General features: G+C 34.5%; 5 protein-coding genes and 1 long non-coding RNA gene across 10 annotated transcripts; 3 read left to right on the plus strand and 3 right to left on the minus strand.

Annotated features, from left to right (window-relative positions):
• Positions 1–2,885: 2,885 nt before the first annotated feature.
• On the minus strand, positions 2,886–5,326 carry LOC109126903 (uncharacterized). Of its 5 annotated transcripts, none has more exons than XR_015567756.1 (5): positions 5,084–5,326; positions 4,485–4,578; positions 4,309–4,357; positions 3,908–4,027; positions 2,886–3,478 (listed from the first exon to the last, which is right to left on the minus strand). It is a non-coding gene; the product is annotated as an uncharacterized LOC109126903 (long non-coding RNA). The 5 variants fall into 5 exon arrangements; XR_015567759.1 differs by having other exon boundaries at positions 3,908–3,949; positions 5,084–5,242; XR_015567758.1 differs by having other exon boundaries at positions 3,908–3,949; positions 4,356–4,578; positions 5,084–5,242.
• A 2,528-nt stretch (positions 5,327–7,854) lies between these two features.
• LOC104720657 (organelle RRM domain-containing protein 1, chloroplastic-like) lies at positions 7,855–9,731 on the plus strand. The gene is made up of 7 exons (XM_087468226.1): positions 7,855–8,383; positions 8,477–8,555; positions 8,633–8,698; positions 8,794–8,942; positions 9,033–9,150; positions 9,267–9,358; positions 9,450–9,731. Exons 2-7 carry the CDS (start codon positions 8,532–8,534, stop codon positions 9,556–9,558), a joined length of 558 nt encoding a protein of 185 aa, XP_087324352.1. The 5' UTR covers positions 7,855–8,383; positions 8,477–8,531; the 3' UTR covers positions 9,559–9,731.
• Positions 9,732–12,280: 2,549 nt separating this feature from the next.
• Positions 12,281–15,744, plus strand: LOC104719732 (putative membrane protein At3g27390). Its single transcript, XM_010437700.3, has 10 exons — positions 12,281–12,767; positions 13,176–13,284; positions 13,371–13,563; positions 13,657–13,790; positions 13,876–14,164; positions 14,246–14,352; positions 14,504–14,639; positions 14,715–14,910; positions 15,026–15,275; positions 15,361–15,744. The coding sequence occupies exons 1-10, from the start codon at positions 12,674–12,676 to the stop codon at positions 15,611–15,613; spliced, it is 1,761 nt and encodes a 586-aa protein (XP_010436002.1). The 5' UTR covers positions 12,281–12,673; the 3' UTR covers positions 15,614–15,744.
• LOC104719730 (RPM1-interacting protein 4) lies at positions 15,576–16,315 on the minus strand. The gene is made up of 3 exons (XM_010437699.2): positions 16,193–16,315; positions 15,923–16,111; positions 15,576–15,811 (listed from the first exon to the last, which is right to left on the minus strand). Exons 1-3 carry the CDS (start codon positions 16,202–16,204, stop codon positions 15,788–15,790), a joined length of 225 nt encoding a protein of 74 aa, XP_010436001.1. The 5' UTR covers positions 16,205–16,315; the 3' UTR covers positions 15,576–15,787.
• Positions 16,316–17,267: 952 nt separating this feature from the next.
• Positions 17,268–19,326, plus strand: LOC104719734 (succinate dehydrogenase [ubiquinone] iron-sulfur subunit 2, mitochondrial). The gene is made up of 2 exons (XM_010437703.3): positions 17,268–18,167; positions 18,909–19,326. The coding sequence occupies exons 1-2, from the start codon at positions 17,497–17,499 to the stop codon at positions 19,078–19,080; spliced, it is 843 nt and encodes a 280-aa protein (XP_010436005.2). The 5' UTR covers positions 17,268–17,496; the 3' UTR covers positions 19,081–19,326.
• On the minus strand, positions 19,255–21,831 carry LOC104719733 (uncharacterized). Its single transcript, XM_010437701.3, has 4 exons — positions 20,867–21,831; positions 20,008–20,182; positions 19,658–19,935; positions 19,255–19,575 (listed from the first exon to the last, which is right to left on the minus strand). The coding sequence occupies exons 1-4, from the start codon at positions 21,287–21,289 to the stop codon at positions 19,468–19,470; spliced, it is 984 nt and encodes a 327-aa protein (XP_010436003.2). The 5' UTR covers positions 21,290–21,831; the 3' UTR covers positions 19,255–19,467.
• Positions 21,832–22,471: the final 640 nt, after the last annotated feature.

The raw sequence follows: 22,471 nt of genomic DNA on the forward strand, positions 1-22,471 counted from the left end.
AGGGCGAGAATAAATGAGGATGGGGTTCGTCGGACTCCAGATCCTTTTGTAGGGGCACAAGATCAGGCCTTCATCTAGCTATAGGGTGGGTGTCGAGGTTTGGTCGGAGAACAAAAGAAGACAACAAAAGGGGAAAAAAGCTTGAAAGATGAAACTAAGGGAATAAAGGAAGTAGGAAAGGAGTGGAGAGATTGAGAGATCCCGACGCCGGCGAGCCGGAGCTCTACCGACGTTGGAGGAAGGTGGTGATAACGGCGCCTCGATTATAGTGTCTGAGAGAAAAAATAGGGCAAACTCACTCTATTTGTTACTTCACTATGCATTATAATCTTACTTTCATTCTAAAACTCAATAATTCATTCTAAATTTTTGAATATGATCATTGTTTGGTTAAAATGTGCATAATAACATTATAACTAAAACAAATTTATAGTATTATTTTTACTATTTTAAAATTTTCATTTATGTTACTTAATTCATTTTTATATAGTTACTTTTTATTATTATTTACTAAGCTATTTTTACTATTTTAAAATTTAATTAATTTTACTTATTTTTTTACTATTATTAATTATAAGTAATAAATATGCAATGAATGATATTTAAAATAATATTTTTAATAAAAAGAAATATATATATAGCATTACTTAGGTGGATACCGATTTGTATGACATAAAAAATAAAAAATTAATTTATATATATAAATATATGTCGTGCAATTTCCCGTAAATAAAGAATAAATATTACAAAACCTCAACTATTTTTTAACAAAAGTCTAGCAAGTGATTATGAAGTTTAATTTAATATTTAAGAAGTTTCTTTCTCGGAATTTGATAACCATTATAGAACTTCCAATCCTTGTCCATTTTTAACATGGTTTTGTTTAAATTTAGGAGTCAAATATCTTAATGATTGTTTTTTAGTCTATTGTCCACAATAGAATCAAACTGTCTAAATATAATGATGACTACCAAACTGTCTCTTTGTCTGTGGTGATCTGTACAATTTTTCATTATCTCATTACTTATTTGAATAGTTATTTTTCTAAACATAGGAGGATTCCATAAGTTTCGATATATTCATGATACATAACTTATAAGTGACACTTGTTTGTTATTACAAATCTATTGCTATTCCATTTTTATATTTTACAAATGAAATATCTGAATCAAAAATAAACAAAAGTCAGATCTCATAAGTCACAACACATAGTTAAATGTGCTTAAATACTTTTTTTATAATGGTTGCGAGTATTCTTCTAAAAATTCGTTGTCAAAGGGAAAAACTTAATTTTCACAACTTTGCATACACTTTCTAAACCTATATAATTTGTGTCATGTCATAGCAAAGCGTGTGGATTTTTGTGTTAGTTATATAAGATATGGTTATAGTTAGGTGAATAAAATCTTTTATTCATATATTTGCCACTAAAGATGTCCCTTGAGGCATACTTTATGCATAGAGAAGGCCGGTTTGGTTATCCTTTTGGGTATCAACCCACGTGGGTCGAAAAAGGCATAAAGATTTCACTTTTTTTGTTTTTGGTTATATATTGATTTGAAGTCTCCATAAATTTCAAACAACAACCATATATTGTGTCTTGTCCATTTTAAGAAAACAACGATTATTGAGTGTAAAAATATTTTTTTCTTTGATTAAAGAAATATTATTTAATTTTAAACTAATAACAATTCAAAACTTTAAATATTTTCAATAATTACTTCTTGAAGTTTATAAAACATCAATTTTTGTGAGACAAAAAAATATCTCAAAACATCAATTTTTATAAAACAGAAAAAGTATTTTCTTTTGCTTAAATCATTGCAATGTACAAAACTATATCCTTCAAATTACGCAACAACGATTTGAAGTCTCTATATATAAGTGTAAGGAAAATCTATTTGAATTATACGACATGTCATGTTAATTGTATACTCCATTATAATCATAATTTAAACTCGAGTATCTGTTATTATTAATCAATTCGGCTCCACGATTTTTGGAAAGATAATTTATAGAATTATGGCACAGTGTAATTATATAACTAACCAAAACATGGATGGAACCTCTAGGTCTATGGCATTCTTTAAGTTACTAGATCATGTTTTTTTTTTCTTTCTTTTCTAACTTACAGTTATAGTTTGCTTATGACTTTGATTGGTAACGTTGTAGTATGGAGTATACCACTATACCAATCATATAAGTGATATTACGACCATTATTTTTATTTTTTAATAATGTTTTCTTTGCAATCAGAAGGATGATCTAAGACAAGAGAAGGGTGGGTATATGCCCCATACTCCTTTTTTTCCAAATAATTTTGATAAAAATTAATATTAGTGCATGAACTCCATGTCCAAAGGAATTTATACCCTATAGCCCTAGGGCCCTATAGTAGTAGAAATTATATACACATATCAAGCGATGTTCTAAAGAGACCAGTTCAATATTATAAAACTTAGAATTATGATGGAGCGTAAACATAACTAATTGTGGACTTGAAAGAAATAAAGAGAATAAAAAAATCTAAGTCTTCTAGCTGGTCAACAGACATATATGACGAGAGAGATACACACGCATGTCAATATATTTGATACGATTACCAAGAATTCAACTATGACTTGTTAATTAAACATACCATAAAATCTAAAACATATGACGGGGGAAAAAACATACTTATTCTTCTTTTATTTTTGGTTCACTAACATACGTATTCTAAAGATTTATAAGACTATGTCCACTCCAGCAGCTCTCTTAACTTACTCAAATATAAACAAATCATATTAGCTATTCTAAACTAATTAAAGCAACACATTTAGAACTTAAACAAAACTATGCTTCTACTAGAGTAACTCAAATAGGTTGCTGAATCATTACAATAATAATTTTTAAACAATTATTTCTTAATTAACAAATTTTAATATTCTAAAATGACAAAACAATTATTTCAATTACTTATATTACATTAAAAAGAAAAAAAAATATTTTACATAATTTGGAAATGTTAAACATATATTACATAAACAAAAAAAAACGCTTGAGAGGTGTGGCAATCAGCGTAACCGTTTCCAATCTGTCCAGGGTGGTTCATGATGATAATTTGGTTACCTTGTTACAACAGCAGATCATCTGCTTGACACCAAGGTGAAAGCAAGGAGAGCGTGCTCACGGGTCTGACCATCCTTGGAGATACCAGCCTCAAAACCACCAGTGGTGGAGTCAATGACAAGGACAGCACAATCAGCCTGGGAAGTACCGGTAATCATGTTCTTGATGAAATCACGGTGACCAGGAGCATCAATGACTGTGCAATAGTACTTGGTGGTCTCGAACTTCCAAAGGGCAATGTCGATGGTGATACCACGCTCTCTTTCAGCAAAACCTGCAACAAACCTGCAACAATACTTTAAGCTCTATGTGTTGGTTCTTTCCCATAGAGCTTACCTTGTCCTGTTTCTGCCATTTTCTTGAGAAAAGCCTGCAACAAAAATAGGAAAAAAAAGAACACAATCGAAACACAAGCTATAAGTACCAAACCAATCTCAAATCCAGATTAAACATTCTTCTTCTTCATTCCGACACAGGACTCATGCTTGATTATTTATGAACTCAATCAATTCTTATATAAAAATGCACCAACAATCGATCAATGTCTCTGCTGGTAGGATCCTTTACAAACCTAAACCAACAAAACAGAAACCACAATCGTAGGATCCTTTACAACCTAAACCAACAAAACAGAAACCACACTTATACATATACTAACCAACTATATATTGCTACATTATCCAAAGATCACTATCGAAGAACTCTCCTATGCAATTGATATGGAGCCAAATGGTTCTAGTTTTCAAAACTGGAGTCTTACAAACTTATGAGTGAAAGGAGAAGGCATCAAGATGATTACCTCCATAGCAAGAGCACTGAACAGAAGCAAAGTTGCCAAAAGCTGCAGAGAAATCAGGACACTATCATTCCAGTTGACTTTCAAATACTTTCTATACCCATTGTAATATAATAAGGACATCTGCAAAATACAAATATAACAAGCCAACAACGTCAGGTACTATCTGAAAAACAAGAAACAAATATGTTGAAAGCGCAAAGCAAAATGGTGATAAGGAAGCTACAAACAGAATGAGGTATGACCAGATTAGTGCACAACGGTTTCGTTGTTATGTCTAAATAGTAATAATCATAAGGAAGAAAAAAAAACACAGACATTCAAATCCTAAACAATTCCATATAAAACAAGTTGAATGAATATGTAACAATAACAACACAACAAACACAATTAGCTTTTGTTACCTTTTAAATTTTGATCATTATCTCAGGAGAAGAGAGCCCTTACGTACACCTTCAAGAAGCACGATTGAAGTTAACAAGAGTTAGTACCCGTTCACCTTTTTCCAGGCTCCATACGTACACCTTCAAGAAGCTCCTGCGAAATACTTTAATCATTCGCAACAAAACAGCAAACAAACCTGTTGGATCGACATCTTTGGCGAGCTTAATTGCATCCGATGTGGCTATTATGTCTTGGTTAGCAGGGGATATAGCTAATATGATACAATTGGGCTGGAAACAAACAGAACTAAACAATTTAGAACCAGAAGATGCATCCAACGATTATAAACAGAAAGCATAATATAGCTGCAGAAACAATACATCTTCCTCAAAACCAAAGCTCCTTGCTCAAAAATAAAGCTTCTTCCTCAAAACCAAAGCTTTTATTAACAAACACATAAGAAGAGAAGGTTTTAAAAATTCACAAACCAGATCCTCTAGGAAGAAAATCTCACACAACAAGAACCAACTTTAATTCAAAACCACCACTCGCTATGTTCCAAGCTCTAACCATGATTGAATCATGAAATTTCAGTGGTAAAAAAATCTGATCAGATCAAGCAAACACATTCTATTCCCTCCTTAATAAGATGCAAAAATCACGAAATCAACATCATTCCAAGAGCATGGGAACGCAAAGCACGGAGTGATAGACTTGGATTGAACAAAACGCAGAAAGGATTGATCGAATTCGTCAGATTGAGAAGTTAATCAGAGAGAGAGTGAGGAAAAAAACCTTGAGGGACGAAGAGGAGTCATGCGAAAGGAGTAGTCGCCTGAGAATGCATGAAACCGCCGCCGGCAAACTCGCCTCCGTCGTCCATCGATTCGCCGTTTCGTCGAGAGAGAGGAAAGAGAGAGATTCTGCAAAAGAAGAAAAGGAGAGAAAAAAAAACTGTCTTATATATTTTATAAAAATCCAATTAGAAATTGACACGTACCGTGTCTTCACAGTTCCTTCCGCTACTCTCTCCGCAGAGCAACGGTTCTACTAATTTGTGGGTCAATTCTTTTAATTTTTATTTTTTTTTAGGCTTAAAAGTGGTCTGAGTACCCCAAAAAAACTCCACTGGACATGCTCTAAAAGTACTTTTATTTTCTTTAAATAAATGTTTTTTTTGTACTCCACAAAGGGACTCAAATTAGATACGAATCATACGACAGGTAACACAAAATGTTATTTTACAAATCTAAAGCAGAGAGTACATGAGTGATATTAATGCAAGCACGTTATGCATTACTCTATGTAAAAATAAAATCATGTTTATTAAAAGAGATTATTTGGTACTGCTTGTTTAGTTGTTTAACTAGTCGAGCTTATATAGCATGGTTTAGTCTTGTGTAATTTAACTGTAATCATCATGTAGTTAGTAAGTTCTGAGTTTAGTTGTCAACATGAAAGATCAATTTCGATTGGAAAGGTTGATACACACTTTTTGGGACATTAGAGTTTGATATTTTAAACTTTTGACAATACTCGAAAATAATTCCAAACGTGAAACATAGATAACTCATAATAACACTAACGTCCGACGATGTCAACCACTTGACACAAGAACAAAGTTGATTAAGTAACGGTGCATATATATGAAATATATACAGAGTAAGGAACAATTATAACTATTTTTTTCATTGCACAATTAACTTAGAATGGATTAAGATTAAATATGGTTTGGAACACAAGGTTGATTCTCGGACAATTCCCAATAAATTTGCGATCATGTGATCCTATTCTTTTCTCGCTACAGGTTCATTCATATATATGATATTGTTTCTAACAAATTTGCCAGTAACTAGTCGGCCTTGGAATCTGCCAAAGTTGGTTATTCAGTTGAGTCTGGTTTAGTTTTTAGGGTTCTTCAATACCATAAAGTGCTTTTCTTTAATTGATGAAAACACCTAACTAATCCGTAAATTTTGCTCTGTTTTAGAAGTATTACTCCTAGTTCTGTGGCTTAGGATTTATCTTAGAGTAATTAGTTGTTTCGTAATTCATAAGTACTTTCCCAAGTTAGTGAATGATGTATGTAATTAGCATTTTCACTTTCATCTGGTGAATGAACAACGTCTAATTAGGATTCTTCAATACCATCATAAACTGCCCTTTTTTTTTTAATTGAAGGAAACACCACCAAATCCATGACTTTTTTTTTGGGTTCTTTTACTAGTTTTAATGATAATTACTAATTTCATTCGTGGGAATAAAATGTTTTACACGTTTTTTCTCCTTAAATTCATCTTTCTTTGTTTAGGTATCATTTTCTGACCGCTTGTATTAGAATTCTTGTTGATTTTTCCGGTGATTTTCACTCTTAGCCTTTGTAAAAGCCATTACATGTTGACATGTTGTTCAAAGGTTGGCGCCAAAGCTGGCTCTTAAATAAGTGTTCTTACAAAAAAAAAGACTAAAAAAATTATTAAAAAAATAAAATGTGAAGAATCGTTTCTAATAAGAAGAGAGTTTTGGTAATAAGAAACGCTTATCGTAACCAATGTAGTGGTTACGATAGATCCTTTGGCAAGCATATATAGCTAGCGTGCATCATGTTTGTCTTAAGACTCCTAACTAGGCACAGAGTGTGCAAAAAGCATATTACTTTTCTTGACCAGCGATAATATTTACTTGCAGGAAACAGTGGGCAGAGTTGTAACCTTTCCAGACCGGTGTGGTTGTTTGCAAATTTGACAACTCTAAGCAAGAGATGGAAGCGAGATAGATTTATCTCTACGTTAATTTATATCCCGATCTGGTGAGCTTACCTTCAGTATTTTTTGCTCCTTGGGTTTTGCTTTGTTTTACTTTTTAGATTGGTTCAAGTTGAAGTCAGTGCAGCGACAGAGTAGCTATTTTGTAGCTGAATCAGTTTAATTTGAGCTTGTAATTAGTTAGAGCTATACTTACCTTATAACTTGTTATTTTTGTTTAGTTAGGAGAGAATGATTATTCTTAGATGCATGTTTTGTTAGTTTTGCCAACGAGATAAGAGTGAGATATATTCATCATATATATTAGTTTCTGCTCCCTTTTGAGTTACAAAGGGGTTTGCTTAGTTTCTGTTTGGGAATTTGGGTATTTGTTTAGTATGTATTTTCTTTTCTACCCTCTCTAAGTCGAGAATTGAAGTTCTGATTTTTAATGGCTATGAGAACTTTATATCAAAAATGCTATACCAATTTCATAATTTAAAAATGCAGAGTTCTAAATGAGATTTTAAGAAATAGATGGAGACAGTGACTTGCAAGAGGAGTTTGCTTGCAGAGTCATATTGGTTTGTGCTGTCACATAGACGATGCACATACTTTTAAAATCAAAGAACAGGTGTTCCTCTCTTCCAGGTATTCTAGGTATCCTTTTTTTCCCTGATACTTGTGAGGTTTTTCACTTATTGTTTTCAAAAAAAAATATTCTTAAGAACCCTTCATGGGTTATACCATTCGAGAATGCTTTTCTTAACAAGTTCCTATAGATTCTTAAACATAAGTACTTCCCAAGTTAGTGAATGATGTATGTAATTAGCATTTTCACTTTCATCTGGTGAACAACGTCTCAGGATTCTTCAATACCATAAACTGCCTTTTTTTTTTTAATTAGAGAAGATAAAAGATAATTTCCTATTTCTTTAAGAAGAAGGAAATTGTCAGTTCCTATTTGTTTTAGAACAGGAAAAAAGCCTGTTGTATGGCTCATCCTATTTAGTATAAAAATAGGGCAGAGGCAGAGATTCATAGTTTGAGAAGAACTAGCTTAGAGATAGATTCATTCAAAGAGGGCTAAAGGGTTTGGGAGAGGTTCTAGATCAGGTTTGGAGAGGTTCTAGACTTGTAAACGTATTTTCTATTTATCAAAAGGTTGTTTTGAGAAAATCCCTGAGTTACTTGTCAACTCATACCAGAAAATAAGCCGTCGCTGTTTTCATCTTCTCCATGGGCGCCCATGCTCAAATCATCATCATCATCCGGTAAGGGAAAGCCGGATGATGATGATTTGGAGACCAAACCGGTTCTCAAGAAACAAAAGGAAAATTCCGACGAGAAGGTAACCTAATTAAATGGTCCTCTGGTTCTTTGAGAACAATCTTGTTTTACACTGTCTTCTAATATGGCTACTACTCATGTATGTATGTAACAGGAGGAGACATTAACGGAAGGAGGACTTGTTGATCCTAGTCTCCAGCACAAGTCTGATGATCAGGAGGCTAATTTATTTGGTTAGTTACATTACGTTTTGTGTGGCTCTGAGCTCCTATCTAAATGTTTTATACTTGGCTGAAGCTCTTCTTTTTAGGTGAGCGAATCCTGGAAGGTGATTTGGAGACCAAACCCATTGCTGAAGGAAACATCCGAGGAGAAGGTAACTTAAGATGGTCTCGGATTCCTCTTGTGATCTTTGAGAACAATATATCTTTTTTTAGACCGTCTTCTAATGACTACTCATGTATGTAACAGGAGGAGGAGGCACTAACGGAAGGACTTGCTGATAGTCGCCAGAACAAGTATGATGATCAGGAGGCTAATTCAATTCAGGAAGTTGCCATAAGAAAAACAAAGACGCTCTTCGTTGGGCATCTTACTCCCCAAACTAAAACATCACATCTGTAAGTATCTCCTTTAATTTTCTCTTTCGTTCTTGGAGCAAGTTCTTTCATGACTAATAAATTTTTTTTAATTAACCTCCATGTTTAAAGCATCAATTTCTTCAAAGATGTTGGACAAGTTGTTCAGATTCGACGTATTGTTAACAAGAAGGGCAAGCCTGTGGGTTGGGGCTTTGTTGAGTTTGCTTCTGCTAACGAGGCAGAGAAGGTGAGAGTAGTTTTTATAGCTAGTAGTCAATTTGAAAAGTAATGTATGGAAAAATAGACAAGTAGGCTATTTGAAAGTATGATTGCTGACTAAATTAATCTTTTATACTTGTGTAGGCGTTGCAAACTAAGAACGGTGAATATTTCCAGGGTCGCAATATTTTTCTTGACGTTGCTAAGCCTAAGATGAATCCATTATCTCCACCCAAGTAAATTAATTTCACACGTTGTTATACTTACTGCTAGAGTTTTAATACCATAACAGAAGACTAACACAAGAGTTTTTTTAATATATTTTAGGTATGAAGACAACCTTCTACGAGAACCTAATCTGAAGCAACAGGAGGAAAAATCCAACATGATCAGATTCTGCGGTAAGAAGACCACCTTCTCTTATGACGACGACTGATAGAAGAAGATGAAACTCTTTGGTGTTTTTAACTTTCAATACATTGTAACTTGTTTATCTTACTTCGGTTTTTCTTATGTTCTAGTTGAGTTTGTCTAAACGTACGTTAAATTATGCTTAATTTTGGATTGTTTGATAATTGGAATTAACTGTTTATCATGCCTTCATTTACCTAAGTACGAGCCGTATATGATTTGAACTGGTTTGGCTGACAAAACTACGCATAATCTTCCGAGTGACACAAATATACATTTCTCATTTTTAGTCTCAACTTAATTCAGTCTTTCTTCATATCTTTCACCAAAGTGAAAAAGAGTAACACTCAAGACCGAGACATTAGCTTGACGATCACCATTGTACATACATATACTTCAAACTTACCATGAAAAATAGAGGAGATTTCGGGAATCATGAATCATCCTATTTATGTTTACATGTTTATATATATTTACAGTTTTTAAAACTATTCTTGTTTTTATTTTCTATTAAGAACTAATTTAATATATGTAAAGTATACACTATGCCCATCAAAGGTATGTCCTCCGTATAGGAAAAGAAGTATTTCATGTCGACTTTGTATGCTTGGTTCATAGACTCATACTAAATAGTGCATACTAATATTTTAGTATGCTAAAATCCATACTAAAGTATATCAATATATGTTTTATTGGGCCAGAGTTAGTTTGGAATATAACAAATAATTGTGTGAATGGTAGAAAAGTAACAAATTAGTTCGATTTTAATCCGGTCCGGAGCATACCAACAAATCATTGTAGGTCTTTTTGTAGTGTGTGTGACTCTCCATCAGAATAAGGAGTTGATCGTGATAGCCCTCGAGTTTTGAAGATCTAGCTAGGCCGGCTTTCTCCATCAATTTGGCCGAGCTTTTTATCATTAAGATGTAAAATTTACTTAATCTTATGATCCACATTCTTCTATTCTTTTTACTTCCGTAGACTGATACCATTTATGCTTCGTCCACCAACTATATAAAATAGTCACAAACTGATGACAACATCATATATTTTGTAATTCGATCTTCCACGTGGTAGTAAGACTTGCAAGACAACATTCATAATATCATGCTAAGTCTTGTACGTTTCCAATTCACAACCAATTGATTATAAATAGACTAACACTTGCAATCGTCAATATACTACTATACTATATCCTACTACAGTCTCTGACGTGTGATTGATTCCTAACAAAGTGATATTTGGTGAGATTCAGGAGTTTTAAATTTCACTCACACCATTTTCTATTGGAGAAGTACATAAGAATACTAAAATTGGTTTGACCAGTCGTACCAAGTGGAACCACCATGATCCACGTATGGATCCTATTCCAAAATTAGGTTTGGTTTAAAACCAAAGAAAATAAAAACACTCAAGAACCATAGAAGAAACAGCACCTGTATTCACTTTTCTATGCTTTTTAATTCCTTTTTCCCTTTAATTTAATGTCCGATTACTACTTTGATAATAATATAATGGTATTGTGATTCTTTAACTGTCGCTTAGTGTCGACATCAAAATAAAGAAACCTTAGTGATCACTAATTACTACTACATGATGCATGTCGTTTTCTGTTAACCTTCTTTTCTCGTGCTTCCTTCACCCAATACGAGGAGGAAGGTGTTGGCTCATGCGTTAAACAGCACAAAAACCGATCACCAGGAACACAACAACAATATTTTTATACCAGCAGAAGAAACTGAAACAAATTAAATTACAGAAAAAAAATTAATCTTATTTACGTCTTTATCGATCTTTCGTAAAAGATGTTTATTTTAAAATTGAATGGTAAGTAAGTGGTAACAGAACCCAAAACAAAATTTTAATAAATGACAAAAGCGATAACAATAGAAAAATACTTCCTTTGTTATGAGATTTTCTAGACTTTTTCTTTGTTAATTTTTGTAAGTATGCATAATTTATGTTTGTTTAGTATATTATAATCTAATTGGTTAAAAAATATTAAATTTTTAATAAAAATAAGAATACATTTATAATTCCTTAAATTTTGTTCTTCTGACTAAAAGATCTTATAAAATGGGACAAAGTGAGTATTAAAATACAACTGTTTTTAAGATGATCTTTTAAAATTGTATTTTTAAAAAATAAGATTTAAATTTTAATGTATTTTATATTGTTATATGATTAACATTTTTGCAGATTTTTTTAAGGACTAATCAAACTGTGTATTAAATGACGTTTTGGTTTAAAAATAAACATACATTAATCTTTAAAAAAAAATATAAAAAAAGGAAGAAGTATTAAAGAGAATTTTTGAGAATTGTGCTCTTTTTCAAGATTACCTTCTTCATATATATATTTTCAAAAATTACTTTCTTATTAAACTTAAAATTTTATGAGGTTTAATAGAGTCTATAAGGTAACTACTACTATGAAACTAAATCCAAATATCTAATAAAATTTTGATATAATTTTTAATTTATATATATATAATTTTTATAATTATATTAAAGTAGTTTGTATATGATTTTGTAAATTTACATGTATATTTAGATAAATATAGTTTTTGGTGTCTTTTCTACTAAGAAAGTTTCAAAGAAAAAATATTTTTTTTAAGTGATTTTGAAAAAATGTTATATTTTTAAAATACTCCATATATGAAATCATTTTTAATTATTTTTACTAATGTTTTTGTGATTAGTAATTGGTAAAGTGATATAGTATTTTATATTACAGGGGACAAAATTATATAGTTTTTTTTTGGTTTAAGGGTTTATGGACGGTTTCTTAACCGTCAAATCCCAAGTGTGTGACCTCTCTCTCTTTCTCGCTCGAATCTTTCGTGTGTTTGCTGTTCAAATTTGTAAATTTTAAATTGTAAAAAAAAAAGGAAGAAAAAATCTCGAAATCCTCGGAGGACTAAAGAAGATAACTTGTTATGCTTCTTGTCGTGTCTCTCACCGTTTGAACTTGTCATTCTCTCTCTCTCTTCCTCACAAAAAAAAAAAAAAATCTCTGCTTTACCTTTTGTTATTCAATTTTAGATTCTAGGGATTCATTCATTCATAAATGCGACATTTTTGAGTGATGGGTCTGTGTTGTTGAATTCGAAGAGAAAGATATATATATATATATTTGTAATGGAGCCTCCAACGGGAATCTTGGCTTCTCTATGGCAATTTATACTCTTCATTCCTTATTTCACTGGGTTACTCCTCCTTGGTGTCATTAAAGGTAACTTAATTTCTCCTCCTTCTTCTGTCGATACTTACACTCACTCACATTTTTTTTTTGTTTTTCTAATCAAAAGTTTCAGACTTTGAATTCGATTGTGGGGATATAACATTAACTCTTATCGATGTTGACTTAATTTAAGATTTGCTTGATTTGTGTTAGGGATTTTTGTAGGGTTTGTTTCATTTATTTCTTCAACTGCTTCCATACCCAATTTAGGGTTCTTCAATACCGTAAAGTTCCCTTTTCTAATTCTAAGGAAACACCTAAATCCATAAACTTTGTTCTGTTTTAGAGATCTTGCTCACTAGTTCAGTGGCTTATGGATGGTTCATCTTAGAGTAATTTAATTCATTTATCCATTCATCTGGTTGTATCAGTCATTGAGTGCCTTCTTTGTTTACTTAGGTGTCGTTTTCTGCCCGGTTATATGCCTTATTGTGGCCATTGGAAACTCTGCAATCATCTTAGGCCTTTTACCAGTGCACGCTATTTGGACTCCATATTCCACAGTGAGGTACTCTATCTTTGCTGAAACAATCTTTGTCCTCCTACAAATAATACATTTCTTTCAATGTTTGAAGCGTTTTTGTTTTATATCAGTGCTAAACAGTTAGGACCTATCTTGAAGCTCTTTCTGTGTTTATGCCTTCCTCTCGGTGTCGTTCTCTGGCTTGTGGTTAGTATCATTGGAAGTATCCTCGGAGGTGCTATCTATGGATTTCTTTCTCCAATATTTGCCACTTTCGATGCTGTTGGCGTAGGGAAGTCTAATCCCCTTTTCCATTGCTTTTATGTAAGTTTTTTTTTTCTTCTTCTCCATTTCTTGTTTTGTATGTTATTACAGATTAGACCTCAACACATAAAATTGTCTGTTTTAACAATCTAGGATGGGACTTGGAGCACTGTTCAAGGCAGTTTCACCGTTGTCTGCGATTTTAGAGATGTTTGCTTTCACTCCTACTTTTCGTTTATGGATGATCTTAGAACATCTAGCGCGGATCGTCACTATTATGAAATAAGGTTTTACAGAACTCTTTATGAAATTCAGTAATTTGCGATTACACAACAGTGGTTTCTTACAGTTTGCACTTATATTACTCCCCAGGTTACTTCAAATCCCAGGCGCTGTGATTGCTGCGGTTCTTGGAATTCTTGTTGATTTCCCAGTGATATCACTCGTAGCCTTTTGTAAAAGCCCTTACATGTTGTTCAAAGGTTGGCGCCGTTTGTTTCACGATCTCATTGGACGTGAAGGTCCTTTCTTGGAAACAATGTGTGTCCCAATCGCAGGCCTTGTGATCTTACTCTGGCCTTTAGCTGTTGTTGGTGCGGTTTCAGGATCTGTGGTCTCTAGTGTCTTCCTTGGTGCCTACGCCGGTGTAGTCTCATATCAGGTTATTTTAAAATAACTTACTGATTTAAGACAAGTGTGAATCTTGATGATATTGAATCCGTTCTCTCTTGTCACAACACAGGAGTCATCGTTCTTCTTCGGTCTCTGCTATGTTGTTGCTTCTGTTTCAATTTATGATGAGTATAGCAATGATGTTCTTGACATGCCAGAAGGTTCTTGCTTTCCCAGGTTTGTCTCCAATGGCTTATATATCAATCTTTCTCTCTCTTTGTTTTACGGAGATAACGTCAAAAAACCGCCCAAGTTTGTCTCCAATGGTCTGTACAGCAATCTTTATCTCTCTCTCTTTTTATTCCAAAAATGTGGTTTTTTGTTACAGGCCAAAATATCGAAGAAACGAAGAGGGGGCTAATACAGCATTACCTGGTGGTCTTTCAAGACCGAACTCTTTCAAGACAACTCCATCAAGAGGAGGATCAAACAGAGGCCCAATGATCGACCTGAAACCGCTTGATGTACTCAAAACAACTTATTCTTATATTCGATTACTTGTATTAAAATTTAAACTGAAACCTTTTTTGTTTTTGCAGCTTTTGGAGGCTCTATTTGTAGAATGTAGGCGGCACGGAGAGATTATGGTGCTGAAAGGGATTATAAACTCAAAAGACATTGAAGAAGCTAAATCTAGCAAAGGCAGTCAAGTGATTAGCTTTGGCTTACCTGCTTATTCTCTTCTTCACGAGCTGTTACGCTCTATCAAATCTAATTCCACTGGTTTACTACTCGGTATGTTGCAACGTTTCAACAGTTTTTGCTAGTACCCATTTGAATATAATCAAGAACCAAGCAAAACAGTTTCCTTAAGCATCTTTTGATTCACAAATTGGTTTTTTCTGTGTAGGTGACGGTGTTACGGAGATAACTTCAAAAAACCGCCCAAAAGACGCGTTTTTTGACTGGTTTCTGAATCCGTTTTTGATCCTCAAAGACCAGATCGAAGCAGCAAAGTTATCCGAAGAAGAAGAAGAGTATCTTGGGAAACTGGTATTGCTGTTTGGAGATTCAGAGAGACTTAAAAGCTCCATTGTTGAACCTGAATCTCCTCCGTTAACCGAACTCAGAAAAGCTGAACTTGACGCCTTTGCTCGCAGGTAAATAAAAACTCACAAATCTTGTTAACGGCTTTTTCTACTTCAGATTCTAAGGTAGTCTTTGTGTGTGTGGTTTTGGTTATAGGCTTCAAGGATTAACCAAATCAGTATCAAGGTATCCAACATTCAGAAGACATTTTGTGGAACTAGTCAAGAAACTATCAAATGAGCTAGACAAGAAACACAACCGATATGAAGGCGGTTCAAGATCAGTCCCACGTCCTGCGAAAACGGTTTCTAGGATTTTCAGCCAGAAATCGTTCAAGAAAAAGACAAGCAGCAATGGGTCAGATCAAGATTCACCAAACCGCGGGTTAAGAGACATTGATATTGTGTAAGTAAAAAAATGTTTGTGTGACAAGAATTAGATCGAAACTTCCGTCTGTTTTTTTTTTCTTTTAGCTCTGTAATGATAAATTTACACAGATTTCAGTGAATATGAAGAAGCTGTTTTCAATGATCTAACAAATGTTTATGACTCAGCTTTTGGCCTTTTGATGTGTTGTTGTTCTTCAGAAACAGCAGAACCGTTTCTTCTGCAATAAAAAGAAAATAGTTCATGTTTTCTAAAAACATAATGAACAAAGGCTGATTGTTTTTGTTTCTTACAAACTAGTCCTAAAATTTGTGACAATTGAGATTTTTACCGTAGGTTCATCTTGAGATTTATTGTTGTTGTCACGGCGTTGTGAGGTGGCACGACCACTTGCGTTTGTCTTTTTGTCGTCTCGAGCTTTAGCGAATATAACCGTGAATCCTTCCGCTGATGCTGGATCGTTCACATCCCATTCTCCAAATTTTGGTAATGGTCGATCTTGTTGCTGTCGTTGATTATTCTGCAACAATTTCTAACGAAATCAATGAAAACATTGAACGTGAAAGAATACAAAAATTGTGGAAAATGTGAAAGATCTTACCGATGATGCCATTCAAAGATTATGTAAAAAGATGCAAACAGAACATGAGATGATTCTTCAAACAACAAGAAAAACAATTGTTATCTTACGTTTAAAGAATTAAAATTTGATAACAGATTAACGTTTTCCTTAGGTTAAATATAGGTTTTACGTTTTGTAATTAACGTGTTTTTTTTTTTTTAACACCTTCATTCTTTATTAATTTGAAACCGATAATACAAATGTATCAATGAGCGTACACAATGAAGCTCCACATACCATACAACCAAAATTTAAGTATAAACGAAACAAACGAAAAAGTGAAAAACACATTGCTTTCTGTTGTAGATAAGCCTTACAGGCTAATAGATTAAATAATCTGTTATTTTCCTTCATCGTTTTCGTTGTCAATCTGTTTTGATCTTCTTGTTGGGCTATCATTCCTGTTATGTAGCACCAAAACTTTTTCTGAAAATCAAAGGTTTGCGATCCATCAGTTACATCGCTAACCACACAAACAATTTTGGTTGTAAATCTTGCCCATGATAAATCCATAATCTTGACTCCTTTGTTGATATTCTTCAATGACCATAAATGAATGGTTTCGACAGATGGCTTCAATCTCAAAGACCACCTTGAAAGTATGTTCCATAAAATATAAGGATAAATCACCAACGAACACACCAAGCATTAAAACCATATTTCATTGTAAATTAACCCTATTCTATCTTCAGATCCACATAAAGCATCGCATCCCAAGAGACCAATCAATAGATCAAAGTTTGTTGAGCACCAATATGAAAAACCATCAACATCAAATTTTGTCTTGGCCTTTAGGAGTGAGAGTAAGAGGCCTTTAGAAGATGTTTAACGTGTTTTTATTGTTGAAACTTGAGAACACAAAAACACTTAACAAACAAACAAAAAAACAGGTTTGAGAAAATAGCTGAAACGACACGAATTGTTTGTCTTTTGTATAGAAACGGGACGCTTTTTCTTGTACCCTTTTTGTTATCGAATATCGAATCAAAACTCGCCACGTGTGCCTACGCTACACCTACACACTTCTCGAGTCCAACACGCGCGTTCAGAACATATCCATTAATGTGTGATTATTGCCGGTATCTATAAACGGTTCAGATTTGTCCAAGCTTTTAATCAACGGTGACGATGACGTAGTCGAAGCTAAGCCTCGCATTATTAATTATTAATTATTAATTACAGGTTATTAACAAATTAATCATTCTTCTAACACTATTAAAACAAATAGTCTCAGCCATTTCACAAAAAAAAATTTCATTTCATTTGAGCTTCTCCGAGAGTTTATGGCGTTCGGTTTGATCGGAAGAGTTGTTGGAACCAAACCGTCACGGTTATCCACGGCGGCGAGATTGATTCCGGCGCGATGGACATCAACACGATCAGAAGCACAATCGAAAGCTTCGTCTGGCGGCGGAGGAGCGAATCTGAAGACGTTTCAGATCTATCGATGGAATCCAGATAATCCAGGGAAGCCTGAGCTTCAAGATTACAAAATCGATCTCAAGGATTGTGGTCCGATGGTTCTAGACGCTTTGATTAAGATCAAGAACGAGATGGATCCGTCGCTCACTTTCCGTCGCTCTTGCCGTGAAGGTATTTGTGGTTCGTGTGCTATGAACATCGATGGATGCAATGGTCTAGCTTGTTTGACGAAGATTGAATCTGGATCTAAAGAGACGGCGATTACTCCGTTGCCACATATGTTTGTGATTAAGGATTTGGTTGTGGATATGACGAATTTTTATAATCAGTATAAGAGTATTGAGCCGTGGTTGAAGAGGAAGACTCCAGCGTCTGTTCCTGGGAAAGAGATTTTACAGAGTAAGAAGGATAGAGCTAAGCTTGATGGGATGTATGAATGTATTCTCTGTGCTTGCTGTAGTACCTCTTGTCCTAGCTATTGGTGGAACCCTGAGTCTTACCTTGGCCCTGCTGCTTTGCTCCACGCCAACAGGTAAGACAAATTCTGGCTTTTCATAATTGATTCACTAATCAAAGTGTTCCCGGGGCATTTGCAGATTGATTATGTTGTGACTTGCTGGTAGTTTACATACGGTCAATTAGGTTCCTTTAGCGTCTTTAGTTATAGTTTAACTCTGAAGGAATTAGTTAAAGACTCATTGTGCTTCTCTAGGTGCTTGTAATGTGCTTTTGTGTATATTTTTGGTTTGAGCTATAAGACTTGGTAAATTGATTGCTGGTAGTTTACATTAAATCATTTAGGTAGTGTGGTTTAGCTCTTTGGTTCATTTAATTGGAGGAGGATCTCTGAAGGAAGGTGCTAACGACTATTTGTGCTTCTTTAAGTGTCTCTGATTGTTTTTGCTACTGCAACTGTAGTATAGTTTAGCTCATTGTTCAATTGAAATGGAGGAGACACCTTTAGACAAGGTGCAAAGGACTTTATGTGCTTCTTCAAATGTCTCTCTAGAAAACCGCAAGTTCAACTATCTGATTATATATGTGTCATGTATGCGTGAACATTTAGCTTGTTTTTGCTCTTTAGTTGTAACGTAGTTTAGCTCTTTGTTCAACTGAAATGGAGGAGATCTAACCGAAGGTGTTAATGAATTTTGGTCCTTCTTCAACTGTCACTGGAGAAAACCACAAATTCAACTATCTGACTGTATCTGTGTTAGTAGCTAAAAATTATGATCTTTCAAGGTATTGTAACGAGGTTCTTTCACATATGCAGGTGGATAAGCGATAGCCGAGATGAGTACACTAAGGAAAGGCTCGAAGCAATTAACGATGAATTCAAGCTGTATCGATGCCACACAATCTTGAACTGTGCTCGTGCCTGTCCAAAGGGATTGAACCCAGGAAAACAGATCACACACATCAAGCAGCTTCAGCAATCTGGTTGAACAACTAATCAATCACGCAGTACCAATCAGTAACTCATCTGCAGATGGCTTTTGATGCTAATAATAATCTGCAAGAAACACTGATTTTGGATTTATTCTTGTATTGCTGTTATATAAGAGCAGATGATTTTGTGGTACATCTTGCCGAAATTTATTGCCTAAAACAAGAAGCAATAAAACTCTGAAAGATATAATCTATAACCTCAGCATTTGCTTTAATACAAACGGTTTTTGAGTTTTGCTTTATTTGCGAATAGAGAGGGAACAAAATGTTTACATTTATCTCTAGGAACTTGAAAGGTAAATGATCTATTCTACAAACAGATTAGCTTTAAAGATAAAGTCTTTTCAGCAAAAAATGTGTTGAGCAAAAAGAGAGACTAGTGATCAGTTATCACGGGATAGAGCAAGAAACACTGTCGCTGATGCAATCTGAACTTTGAGATCGGCGATATCAATGTCGTGCCCACCTTCCACTAGTCCCCATTTGTCCACCTGCATGAAACGTGCGAGAAAGATTCGTTTAACAAAGTATGCCAAAGCAATAGATGTTAGCTGGTGAATGGCAAAAGGAAACCTGTAAATCTTCTTCAAGTCGAATCAATTTGATTGCATCATCGATCTGCAATTTCCCACAGAAAATGCCGAGGGCGATAACTATCGAGTGAGCTGATGCTTGGAGTGCATCAATGCTTGCAAGTTCACCATCATTTGTCTTCTTGAGCAGATCCTCTACTGCTTTCACTAGCTTGTCATCTTGTTTACCCCCGAAGATACTAGAATACACTTTCGGTTTGACCCCAAACTTTGATTCTACCCACTCAAGTAGAGGATCAATACTCTCTACCTGAATTTCTGCAAAAGACACAACTCAATAAGTGTAAAATCTAGGAGGCAGTGGAACTGAAGAGACAGTGTATTATATACCATGGACGTCACTAGTCAGATCATTATCTTCAGGCGCTCGGAAAAAGACGAGATCTTGATGTAGCTTTCTCGCTAGATGTTCGATGATCTTTGAACGCGTCAGAGGAACTCTTTCAAGCGCAGTACATGCTAGTCTCATGAGCGGCATTGTGAATGGTCTGATCCCTTCTGTTAGCTATACACATGATCATCGTGTTGATACCAAATCAGTCATTGCACAAGCATAAGTAGAATCACAAAAGAAACTGAACAGAGAAGGGCAAGTCTAGAGCTTTTACATCTCTCACTTCCACTAATCCAATTTTCAACCTATTAATCACTTCACAGAACTACGCCCAGAATCCGATCAAACATTAGGGACCTTTAAAAAACAGTAGATTGGATCTAAAAAAACAGAATATTCAAACCTATCGATCACATTAGCAGTCAAAATTACGAAACCTAGACATGGATCAAAACATCATGGACTCTAAAGAACACACTCGATTTGATTGATGTTCATGGATACAAACAACATCAAATTCTCAGCTTTATGTTGAATATACAATCAAACAGATCCAATCACACGGAATGTAGGTAAACTCCATCAAGATCAGAGCTTCAGAACACTATCAAATTTGCCACTAATCGAGTTTACTACCAATTGAACACATAAGAACTCAGATGGCAAAACCAAGAAACCGATCACGCTAACTAAAGAACATAATAGAAAGCTCTCAGCTTTAAGTTGAATGAACAACGAACAGACACAATCACAAGGATTCTAGCTAGATTCAATCAAACCCATTACTGACCACTAGCTTAAAGGAGTAGACTTTAGAAGCAAACCAGATCGAATTTTGTGAAATGTGGAACAAACCTGATACTCCCATTCAGCTGCAATGGCCTTAGCGAGAGCCAAAGAACGAAGTTTGAGAGGTCTTTTGGAAGGGGTTTTAAGTGTTCTGTAATCGAGCATCACAGTCCATCCATTCCCATCATCAGCTTCCCTCGTCGTCACTTTCTTGTAAAACCTCTTACCGACGATCGAACCGGTCATAAAAGACGTCGGCATCGTCACTGACTCCGAGTCGTTGTTCCGGCGAGTGTTGGGAGCTTTCACTAAGATGGGTTTCTCATTTTCTTTCTCGAACGTGAACGACGACGACGAAGATTCTGATGGCTGAGTATCGGAATCGGGTTGACGAGCGGCGGATGTCGTACAGAAGGATCGAGCACGAACGGCCAGATTAGAAGAGTTTCTAACCGATTTAAAAGCTCTTCCGATTAACATCGCCGCCATTTAATTTCTACCCTCTCCGGTGACAAAAATGGACTTCTCTCTCACCTTGTAGCTTAGGGGTTCTAATCACAGATCCAAGCCCAAACGATGTCGTTTCGCACCCCAACTGATAAACCTCCAAAGAAAATTAGCGAATGTGTTTTTTTTTTTTGCTGAAAATTGTGACTTACTAAATACAAAACTAAGATACTGTCTATATGAATATTTGTAAATTGGTTCTAATCCAATTTTCTTTGTTTTTGATTTCCAACATCTAAAGTATTAGTTTATATTCCATCATCTTGGCATCTTGGATGATTTGAGTTTGGTTTACAAACATACCAGATGATCCAAAGGAAAGATGTCTATTGATGTACAGGTTTGTAAACTGCTAGAAAATGGCTTTAAGTCTTTAACTATCATTTGGTGTCTAAAAGATCAGTCGTTGATTGATCTGTAGTCTTTATTTTGTGTGGTTTCTATTACTATGATGATTCTATAGCTGAAGGCATTCACTTATAGAACAATGAGAAATCACACCAAAACACACTGCTAGTGCTAGCAGCTAGCCTCTAGTAGTATGTTGGGTTGATATAGTGTATATTCACAAAATGCATGAGATGATCATTTCAAAACACGTGCTGCTCTAGCCAGAAGACTGTGAAGTAAACAGGAGTAATTAGTTAAGTTGCAGCAAAACTCACAAGCCATCTGTCCTAAGTGAAACAAATGTTTAATTTCCAATGTAAATTTAGAATATAATATCTGACTTCCCTCCTTTCTATTGATTCTCAAAGATTTGTTCTTTTTTTTTTTTATAAGAAAATGCAATCAAAGTTAGGGGATGCGTTGCTTTGCTTAATGCAAGTTTAGATTCTTTTTATATATATCGTGAGTTACAATTTTTGAGAATATGAAATTTAATGATATGTTACAATTATTGGAATTGTTTCTTGTTAAAAGTATTAGATTACGAACCGCCCGATGTGCGGGTTTAGAGTTTTTTAAATAAAATAAAATTTAACAAAGAATATAAAGTAAATATTTTTAGTAAATAAAAACTATCTATAAAAGTAAATAGATATACTGAGGTGTCCAATGTAAATATCTTGTTTAAAAGGTGCGACTCTGCGGTTGAGACTATTAATCACATTTTTCTTTGAATGGCCTCACTCGTGGGAAGTTTAGGATTTATCTCTAACT

This window comes from Camelina sativa, chromosome 10 (genome assembly GCF_030686135.1).
Source record: "Camelina sativa cultivar CO46 ecotype springtype chromosome 10, ASM3068613v1".
In the NCBI taxonomy this organism is placed as follows: domain Eukaryota; kingdom Viridiplantae; phylum Streptophyta; class Magnoliopsida; order Brassicales; family Brassicaceae; genus Camelina; species Camelina sativa.

Excerpts from the sequence above, each read along its gene's own strand:
- LOC104720657 (XM_087468226.1), top strand. The coding sequence starts at position 8,532 with ATGATCAGGAGGCTAATTTATTTG. Across the intron at positions 9,151-9,266 it reads CTGCTAACGAGGCAGAGAAG|GCGTTGCAAACTAAGAACGG; the intron begins GTGAGAGTAGTT and ends ATACTTGTGTAG. Across the intron at positions 9,359-9,449 it reads AATCCATTATCTCCACCCAA|GTATGAAGACAACCTTCTAC; the intron begins GTAAATTAATTT and ends AATATATTTTAG.
- LOC104719732 (XM_010437700.3), top strand. The coding sequence starts at position 12,674 with ATGGAGCCTCCAACGGGAATCTTGGCTTCTCTATGGCAATTTATACTC. Across the intron at positions 12,768-13,175 it reads CCTCCTTGGTGTCATTAAAG|GTGTCGTTTTCTGCCCGGTT; the intron begins GTAACTTAATTT and ends TTGTTTACTTAG. Across the intron at positions 13,285-13,370 it reads ACTCCATATTCCACAGTGAG|TGCTAAACAGTTAGGACCTA; the intron begins GTACTCTATCTT and ends GTTTTATATCAG.
- LOC104719730 (XM_010437699.2), bottom strand. Across the intron at positions 15,812-15,922 it reads AATCTCAAGATGAACCTACG|AAGAAACGGTTCTGCTGTTT; the intron begins GTAAAAATCTCA and ends TTTTTATTGCAG.
- LOC104719734 (XM_010437703.3), top strand. The coding sequence starts at position 17,497 with ATGGCGTTCGGTTTGATCGGAAGAGTTGTTGGAACCAAACCGTCACGG. Across the intron at positions 18,168-18,908 it reads GCTTTGCTCCACGCCAACAG|GTGGATAAGCGATAGCCGAG; the intron begins GTAAGACAAATT and ends TCACATATGCAG.
- LOC104719733 (XM_010437701.3), bottom strand. The coding sequence starts at position 21,289 with ATGGCGGCGATGTTAATCGGAAGAGCTTTTAAATCGGTTAGAAACTCT. Across the intron at positions 19,936-20,007 it reads TCTGACTAGTGACGTCCATG|AAATTCAGGTAGAGAGTATT; the intron begins GTATATAATACA and ends TGTCTTTTGCAG. Across the intron at positions 19,576-19,657 it reads GACTTGAAGAAGATTTACAG|GTGGACAAATGGGGACTAGT; the intron begins GTTTCCTTTTGC and ends CGTTTCATGCAG.